At 45.5% G+C, this 9,803-nt stretch overlaps 1 protein-coding gene across 2 annotated transcripts in view; it reads right to left on the bottom strand.

Moving 5' to 3' along the window:
• LOC135114047 (uncharacterized) overlaps positions 1-9,803 on the bottom strand; it is a 121,193-nt gene that overhangs the window by 55,064 nt on the left and 56,326 nt on the right. For both annotated transcript variants that reach the window (XM_064029699.1, XM_064029700.1), the window contains exon 3: positions 6,418-6,505. In XM_064029699.1, the coding sequence (XP_063885769.1) occupies positions 6,418-6,505 (88 nt within the window). The remainder of the gene's footprint in view (positions 1-6,417; positions 6,506-9,803) is intronic.

Below are 9,803 nucleotides of genomic sequence, written 5' to 3'. Positions count from 1 at the left end.
GTACAACAGAACGTGACGCAGAAGATGCACAGTGGAAGGCTCCTCCCCACCAACATATCCTCCGGTAAACTTCATGGGAAGAAAAAAAAAAAAAATGTCGAAATTCTGCTAAAAGTGAAAGATATGTTAATTTTATTTACGGCATGGAAGAATTGTGATTTCCAGAGGGGAGGTTCCATGGGAGGTTCCAGCAGGTGGGCACTCAAAGCATTAACCAACGAGAGGCAATGAACAATAAGTGCCTGACGTTCCTCCTCTCTTTATATACAAAACTTTTCCCTCCATACGCTATTAATTGAAGTTATGGAAGGAAAAAATAAATAAATAAAAAAGGGACAAAATTATTGCTATATATGCTGGAAACGAAAATTTATACTCGAACTTAAAAATATTCATCATATAAGCAACTTCTATAGCCTCGAATAAAATTATCAAACACGGCCTCACTGTTTTCCTTCAACCATTTAAAAAAAATATATATGAAAAATCAGACGACAAACTAATAATATTTTCTCTATATTTTTCTTATCTACTATTGCCCTTTCTTTTGAGTCTCTTTCTGGCATTTGTGGAAGTCTCTCTCTCTCTCTCTCTCTCTCTCTCTCTCTCTCTCTCTCTCTCTCTCTCTCTCTCTCTCGGGATAAAGTACGTAACGTCTTCATTGAGGGGAAGCAATTTGAAAAGGAGAGGAAAGGCAAGGAGGGGAAAGGCGAGAGGGAGAGAAGAGAGTGAGGGGAGAGGCAAGGTGTCCCTAACAACTTAATTAAGGAATGAGAACGACAGGGAGAGGAGGGAAGAGAGGGAGAGTGGAGAGCCGAGTTGGTGAGAGAGCCTGGACAAAATACGCATAGACACACACACACACACACACACACAAAAAAAAAAAAAAAAAAAAGACAGAAAAAAAAGGAAAAATCAATGAAAAGGAACATCAGAGAGAGGAAAAAAAGAAAACTGAATGTTCAAAGAGGAGGAGGAGGAGGAGGAGGAGGAGGAGGAGGAGGGAAAGGCGCCATTTTTTTATTTATAACCAGTACCAAAAAAGAGGAAATATTAATTACAAAGACGAGGAAAGGAAAAGGGATATTGATAAATGAGAGAGCGAGAGCGAGAGAGAGAGAGAGAGAGAGAGAGAGAGAGAGAGAGAGAGAGAGAGAGAGAGAGAGAGAGAGAGTACACACGCATAAATTAAATGAGATGATTAACTAAAAAAAAGGAAAGAAAAATGAGAACAGGGAGAAAAAAATAAAAACTTTAAAGAGTGAGGCGCAATAACAGGAAGAGGAACAAAATACGAACGAACGAGTGTGGGAGAAGAAAAAAAAAATCGAAGAAAAAAATAAAAAGAAATAAAAAAGTGACAGGATGAAAGAGAAATATTTACAGAAACAACAAAGAAGAGAAAGACTGAAAAAAAAGTAAGAACAGAGAGAGAGAGAGAGAGAGAGAGAGAGAGAGAGAGAGAGAGAGAGAGAGAGAGAGAGAGAGAGAGAGAGAGAGAGAGAGAGGACATGGGGGAGGAAGTCATCTCCAGCAGCGTGATTGATTAACTCCCCCAAATGACAGTGTGATCAAGAGGTAGGATTGTCCATTACTCCAGGCCAGCTGCTCCCCGGCCACTCCGCCACTCCCTCATTAGTACACACACACACACATACACACACACACACACACTAGACTAGAGAGAGAGAGGCTCATTCACCCTTCCTCTCTCTCTCACCCACCCACCCGCCCAGCCCAACACACACACACACACACACACACACACACACACACATTTAGAAAAAGAATTTCTCTCGCATTTTAGAGCAAAACTTTGTATAAATAGCTGCAGGGAACAGGCTTATCGGTTTTCACTGTAGCGCCACGAATCCTGAGAAAGACTGCCTCCAAAACTGAAGGCGGAGTGCCACATTTTGAGGCTAAGTCTCATATTCCGTGGCGGAGCGTGGCACTATTTTGCAGAGAACCGCTGCCCCTGCTGGAACCTGGCACCCCCTTTCTGCTGGAATGTGGCCCCGGGTGTTGAAGTGTGGCACTGCCCGCGTTAAGTTATGGCACTCTCTTCATGGCGCACTGTTATCTGTATAGTAAAATGTGGCACCCATGGAGGTGGCGGCCCGTGGCACTGTGTTAGAACTGTAACTTTGCCTCCTGTAGCTGTAACAGGGTGCGCAAATTTTACGTTTCCGGCTGTGCTTTGGTGAAATGCAGTATTGCTTGCTGTCTCTCTCCTCTTTCCTTTGACGTTAAAAACCCATGCTCGCTATCTTTTTTCCCTCTTTTCAAGTTGTATTTTCCTCTCAGAACTTCCAGTATTTACTTTCACCCCAAAAAAAAAATATATATAACCTTTATTTTCATTTATTTCTGTGTGTGTGTGTGTGTGTGTGTGTGTGTGTGTGTGTTATCTTCGTTTAAATACACTTTCTCCGTACACACACACACACACTTTTCCCTAATCTTTATACCACGAGAGTTTCCTTCACCCTCACTCACTCATCCCCGCCACGAGCAAATCTGAAAACGGCAGGGACCTCCGTTAATCTTCCTTAGCGCAATTTCAGATGCTACAAAATAGGAGCGGTGAATTTTCAGGAAAGCCAAAGTACCCATTCCTTTTTTGGCGAAGAGGGAGGAAACTGTGCATTGGAGCAGCGCATGAAGGAAGGATCGTGTTCCAAACCTACGTGTGTCTCCATTAAGGTATATAAAGAAGGGAACTCATGGTGGCAGTCCTCAAGAGAGAGAGAGAGAGAGAGAGAGAGAGAGAGAGAGAGAGAGAGAGAGAGAGAGAGAGAGAGAGAGAGAGAGAGAGAGAGAGAGAGAGAGAGAGAGAGAGAGAGAGAGAGACGCGCTGGATATCTCTTGGATCGTGCGTCCTCTAAATTTAGGGAAGATTTTCCTATAATCCCGACAGGCTGAGAATCGTCCTTCCTCTCGCTCTCTTTTCTTCCTTACCGCCATCACCACCACCACCACCACCACCAATAGGATGATGATGATGATGATGATGATGAAGGAGGTAATAAAAATCTAGTATAGACAAACCACTTGCTATATTTTCACCATCATCATCATCATCATCACTATCTATTGTCACTATTATCACTATTCATGAACCCCAGTGCAGGACAAACGTCTCCTCAGATCTCCTTCAGGTATCTCCATCAGCTGCCCGTCTATTCCACGTCGTTCCAGCAAAACTTCGTATCTCATCTCTTTCTCTCTCTCTCTCTCTCTCTCTCACACACATGAAGCCTATTGGTGTAATCAGCAGTAATTGGATGTTATATAAGAAATCACAACCACTACCACCACCACCACTACCACTACTACTACTACTACTGCTACTACTATTGCTACTACAGGAATCCCGCAGCTACACGCCCATTACATACGTCATTCACCGCCTCATCAGCACGAGTACCACCACTTTTGCCTCTCCTTATTACCCCCCCCCCCATTCTCTTCTCCAGCAGGAGGGGTCGACGGGGCTAATGTTGATTTCCCCTCACCCCTTTTCCCTCCCTCCTCCCCTCAGCCTCGCCCCGTCCCCATTCACCATTACTCATTCTCTCTCTTTCTCTTTCTCTCTCCGTCCTCATCGATTGTCCATGGGAGCTGCACGGCCCTCTCTCTCTCTCTCTCTCTCTCTCTCTCTCTCTCTCTCTCTCTCTCTCTCTCTCTCTCTCTCTCTCTCTCTCTCTCTCTAGGGAATATTAATTCATTATCATCACAGACAACGCCCATGTATCATAAAACATTATGCTAAGAAAACACGGAACCTTTTCACAAAATTCGCAAACCATCCCTTGCATCATAACAACAACATCAATCACGATAACTATGATGGTAATAATGACAATAACAACAACAATGATAATAATAATAATAATAATGGCAACCGTAACGATATTAATAACAGCAATAATAGCAATGATAATGACAATAATAACAATAACTCCCACATTACTTTTAATTAAAATGATCCACACCCATCCAATTAACACCATATAAATTAAGCATGCAAATAAGTAGCGGTATGATATTTAAAAGGCAAGGTCGTTCAGAGGGGACAGCAGGGGACAGGAGGGGACAGTAGAGGAGAGAAGACTATAGGAAGGGAGAGAGAATGGGAGGAAAGGGGGAAGGAAACGAAAAGGGGGGGGGGAGAGAGAGAGAGAGAGAGAGAGAGAGAGAGAGAGAGAGAGAGAGAGAGAGAGAGAGAGAGAGAGAGAGAGAGAGAGAGAGAGAGAGGTATCAGGTGATGGTAAATGAAAGTGTGTATATTTTTGGGAGATGAAAGGAAGTGAAGGAGTGTCCAAAAGAAAAAGGATCCGAGGAGAATGTAAAAGGAGGAAGAAAAGGAAGAAGAAAAGGAGAAAGAAAAGAGAAACACCAAGAGATAGGAGAGTTCTAAGCATAGGAGGAGGAAGAATGAAACAGGAAGAAAAGACCAGGAGGAGGAGGAGGAGGAGGAGGAGGAGGAGGAGGAGAAACAGCAGCAGTAGTAGTAGTAGTAGTAGTAGTAGTAGTAGTAGTAGTAGTAGTAGTAGTAGTGGTGGTGGTGGTGGTGGTGGTGGTGGTGGTGGTGGTGGTGGCGGTGAATGAAGAGAAAAATAAAAATCGAGAAACGGCCAGAGAAAAGAAAGAAAAGTATGAAAAGGGAAAAAAAAAGGATGAAGAAACGATGGTGGCGGTGATGTAGACGGAAAAAGAGAAGAGCAGTGACGGAAAAAAAATGAGAAGAAGAAGGAAAACAGGAAGGGAAGGAAACTGTGGCCATCTTGGAGGAGGAAAACGAAGAAGGAAGGAGGAAATGGAATAACAGCCCAGAAGGAAGAGGAGGAAGAGGAGATGATGAAGGAAGAGAGGCAGAGGAAGGAAAACAAATACTGATGCTGGAAGAGGAAAAAGAAGAACGAAAAATAAAAGAAAATACGAAGAAAAGGAAATGATGATAACGGTGGAGAAGGGGAAAAAGGAAAATAAAAAGGTGGTGATGGTGGTGGAGGCGATGAATAACACGACCGAAGGAAGAAAAGAAAAAGAAAATAAGGGCAAAAAGAAGAAGGAAAAAGGAAAATTAAACAATGATAACAGCGGAGAAGGAAAATATAGAAACGGTGATGGCGGCTGAGGCAGGAAGAATAAGGAAAACATGAAGGAAAAGGAGGAAACAGGAAGAAGAATAACACAGAAGGAAGAGGAAGAAAGGAAAGGGATGACTGTTTGTGGCCAGGAAAAGATATAAACGAAAAACGATAGAGAGAGAGAGAGAGAGAGAGAGAGAGAGAGAGAGAGAGAGAGAGAGAGAGAGAGAGAGAGAGAGAGAGAGAGAGAGGCAGCAGGGCAAGGGTTGCATGCTGGCCAAACATATCTACGTGACAAGGAGACTGCTGCGTTTCAAGAAGAGAATTTCTTCAACTCCACTTGCTGTCACTTTCTTCTATCTCTGTCTATTTCTTCCCCTCCCCGCCTTCTCTTCCCTCTTATCCTTGCCTCTTCCTTCATTTACTCTGATCTTTGTCTATCCCTTTCTTTTCACCCTCTCTCCCCGTCTTCCCTTTCATCTTATCCCTGTCTATTCCTTTCTTCCCCTCCCCTTTTCTCTCATTTTTGTCTCTCTCTCCCTCTCTCCCTCGTCTTCCCTTCCCTCTTATTCATATTTATTCCTTCTCTCCCTCCATTTCTTCCCTTCTATCTTATCCCTGGCTATTCCTTCTCCCCTCCCTCCCCTCCCTGTCTTTTCCGTTTTATAGCGTCTGTTTCTTCTGTCCTTCTTCTCTCTCTTCGTTTATTCATCCTCTCTTTATTCACTGTTCTCTCGTATTAGAAAAGTGTAAACAGACTGTCGTTATAACGCAAAATGTTCCTCTTTTATTTGTTTCCTTTTTTTTTGGTTCATGTCTTTCTTTCCCCCCTGTCTATTTTTTTTTTTTATCATGTTTAATATTTCACTCCAGTTCTCTCTCTCTCTCTCTCTCTCTCTCTCTCTCTCTCTCTCTCTCTCTCTCTCTCTCTCTCTCTCTCTCTCTCTCTCTCTCTCTCCCCTCCCATCCTCTTATCCCTGTCAATCCTTTCTCGGTCTATCCTTCCTGCCTCTGTTCTCCGTCTCTCTTCCCTTCTTATCCCTGTCTATCCTCTTTCACTGCCCTCCCTCCCTCCCTCCCTGTTCGCGGTACCTCTCCTCCACCAGTTATTTTTCCTCAATAATAATTTCTTCTTTCACTCCAACGCTCACTCCGCCGAACAATTATTTCGACATATGTGACTGCAATGCCTCGGTGACCTTTCAGAATAAAAATACAACAAGGTACTAAACTGCGCGAGCAAAATTAAAAGGATCCTCCAAACGAGACGTCGAAGTGAATTCACCATAATAAGGACGAGAAATCAACAAGAATAACATACGCAATTTGATCCGAGGCGCGTCTTGCTTTCCGTGGGAGAAGGAATGCGGGTGTTGCTGGATCCTTCACACACGCACTCAAGTACATACCTGTGGAAGAGAGAAACAAGGGTAACAATAAGAGAGATGTCCACGCATTTACTATGACAAATCTTTATCTCACCGTTGTATTATCAAATAGAATCACGTAAGCTTACATAGACTAAACAGAGAAACTATTTAAGGCAATAGAGAAAGAAGGAAAAAAAGCAGAGAAATAGAAAAAAGGGGTAGAGAAGGATGCCAAAACTGTCTCCCTTCTAGAACTTAAAAAAAAAAAAGACAAGTTCTGCAAAGTGTGAAGCAAGGTGAGATGGATGAGGTGAGCTGCCAGGTGAGAAGAGGAAGCGACAGAGGTACAGGTGAGTGTAAGCAGCACAGTACCGAGGAGTGGGTGGCTGCGTGCGGGGTGTGAAGAGGTGAGCGTGTGTGTGGCAGTGGTGGTACTAGAGGCGAGACCGTGCGAGTGTAAGATGCTGGTGGTAGTGGTGGTGGTGGAGTGAGGAGGGTTGGGGGGAGAGGGGAATGCAAGGTGAGGGAGGGCGTGAGATAGTAGTGAAGAGTGATAACAAGATGGTGATAGCCAAAACAGTGAACAAGAAAGAGGTGCTTGGGATAGTAAAGACTGGAATGGCAGGGAGAGTGAGGGAGGCTGGTGATGAAGATGATGGTGAAGGAGGCGGGGGGGTGTGGTGATGAGAGAGGGATAATGTGGTAGTGAGGGAGGAATGTGCTTGGTGGCAGTGGATGCGGTGTATGGTGGGGGTGATGGTGATACTGTATGGTGAAAGTAGAGGGTGGTGATGGTGGTGGTGGTGGTAGAAGTGGAGGTGAGAGAGATAATTTACTGCTGAAAGAAGTGAGAGATAGCAACGATGGTGATGACAGTAGTGGTGGTAGTGGTGGTGATGGTGAAGTACAGAGTGGTGAGCGCATAAAGCTGTAGTGATGGTGGTGTGGTGGTGAGAGCGGCAGTGGTGGGTGGTGAGTGCGGGAGTGCGCTGTTCACCCCACTAATGAGTGTATCCATCATGCTACATCACCGGCGCCTCTGCTTGGGCCGCTCCTCCAACACCAAAAATGAAACCCTCGGAAACAATGAAGATATTAATGGGATAATAAATTTGAAAGCTTCTCCCCCAAGCCCCGGCCGGGGAGAGAGGAGAGAGGGTCCTGAGAGGAGGAGGAGGAGGAGGAGGAGGAGGAGGAGGAGGAGGAGGAGGAGAATATTCCTTCCTGCTTCACGCAACGTCCGGGAGAGAGAGAAAGAGATAGGAGAGAGTAGGTAAAGCGAAAGAGGGAAGGAATGTTTGCCAGAAAACCCACTAACACCGCCAAGGACTCGGGACTACCGCTGGGACGAACAACACCTCGTCGCATGCAGACCACAAGAACCACAGCATTACAACCTCAGTCCTCCACGGGCACACGAGAGCTGCCTGCGGCCTCTCCAGACCTCTCACGCAGGTCTCGAGAGGCTGGAGTCCTCCTCCTCGTCCTGGCCAGCTGACGTCGCCGTGCTACTAGTGGGAAACTCTGTCTATCGGATTTTTTCCACCGCCAGCACAAGCGGAGACCAGCTGGCGCGGCAGGAGTGGGACGTTTCTTCCGAGACTATTTCGACGGAGGGAGATTTGGTTGGCGCAAATTACGTTCATATTCCCTTCTGTATGACACACACCGGGTACTCCGCTAACTGCTCCCGCGACTCCCTGACTACGAGTGGAATTCACCACAGCTTGTCTCTATCTTCGCCTCTCTGCGGGACCAGGCAGAGGAGCTGGGAGTCCTGCCTGGATGTGGGCGTCTATTTTGTAATACTACTGTTACCAAATAGCTATTTTCATACGTGCCATATAACTATCTATGTCTACGAAGCTTCTCAACCATATGAGATGACAAAAACCTTATGTTCACCTCGAAATACAGTCTTGAACTTCGTTAAGCAATGAATAAACTGATAGACGACATCCATGAGCTTCTACAATGAAGGCGGTAGGACACCCTTGAGAGTTTGATAAAAAGGACGCAGAAAAATGACAGGATACAAGCAAGGGAGATGTTTATTGCTTAAAGGGAGCTAAGACGTAACCAGTGTTCTTAGTCCTATTTCTTCCCTCCCTTTTCTTCCTGGACGGCGTGAGGATAAAGAAGAGGCACGAAACAAAAATAACACTTATAATGGGGAGAGGGAGAGAGAGAAAAAAAAAAAAAAAAAAAAAAAACCTACTTGTTGTCAAATGTTTGCACACACACACACACACACACACACACACACTGTAGTATTAGTTGTAATACCCAACAAAATATCTCTCTCTCTCTCTCTCTCTCTCTCTCTCTCTCTCTCTCTCTCTCTCTCTCTCTCTCTCTCTCTCTCTCTCTCTCTCTCTCTCTCTCTCTCTCTCTAACTCCCCCCAAACTCATATTTAAAGATCAAACACCAAGTTTTGCATTATCTAAGTGTGGGTGGGTGCGTACGTGCGTGGGTGAGTGGGTGGAGGTGGATGGGTTACAGTGTGCGTGGATGTAATTGTCAGGTAAATTACTCCCTTGATTACATTCTCATTAACCTCGACGACGAAATAGGGCGCCCCACTGTTATCTCTCTCTCTCTCTCTCTCTCTCTCTCTCTCTCTCTCTCTCTCTCTCTCTCTCTCTCTCTCTCTCTCTCTAGGTCATGCACGTGCCTCGATATTGACGGCAGGGAAAAAATGTAATACTGCTCTTGTAATTGTCTCTATATTTACCTGTCCTTCGCGTTATTCTGTCATTTCTGTACCTACACTACCTGACGCGGGGACACCGGGCACACGTGACGCCAGGTGATGGAGACGCTAAAAAACTCAAGTGTAACAAAAGACATTAGATCAACACACACACACGCTTCTCTTATTACTGAACATCAACCACGTAACCCTAAACTCTGACCACATACAACACCAACCGGTCTGCTTTGTCCTCCCACCTTCTGTCTCGCTCCCTTGTCCCCCCCGTCCTCCTCCTTCTCCTCCTCTCAAGCACAGGGCATAAGTCAAGCGTCAGGATAAAGGACGTTTTCATCATGGCATTCCGGCAGGGCCACGCGGGCATTAGCCGGACACACACGATAAACTCCCGAGCCTCCGCCTCTGTAATTACCTGAGACAGCTCCGCCATCTGCCCGGCCACGACTCAGCGCTGAAGTATTGCCGGCACTCGAGTCCTCCTCCTCCTCCTCCTCTTCCTACACACACACACACACACACCTGCCAGGAAGACTTAACACCACCTCTTCCGCCTTCACCCACCGATCACCTGGGCTTTAATTGCCTCCGGGTGAGTGTTAAGCAGCCGTGTTGGGCCCCACACG

The sequence above is a fragment of the Scylla paramamosain genome, chromosome 27 (assembly GCF_035594125.1).
Source record: "Scylla paramamosain isolate STU-SP2022 chromosome 27, ASM3559412v1, whole genome shotgun sequence".
Classification (NCBI taxonomy): domain Eukaryota; kingdom Metazoa; phylum Arthropoda; class Malacostraca; order Decapoda; family Portunidae; genus Scylla; species Scylla paramamosain.
Note: the sequence above shows the minus strand (reverse complement) of the source record. Positions and strands in the feature narration are given on the sequence as shown.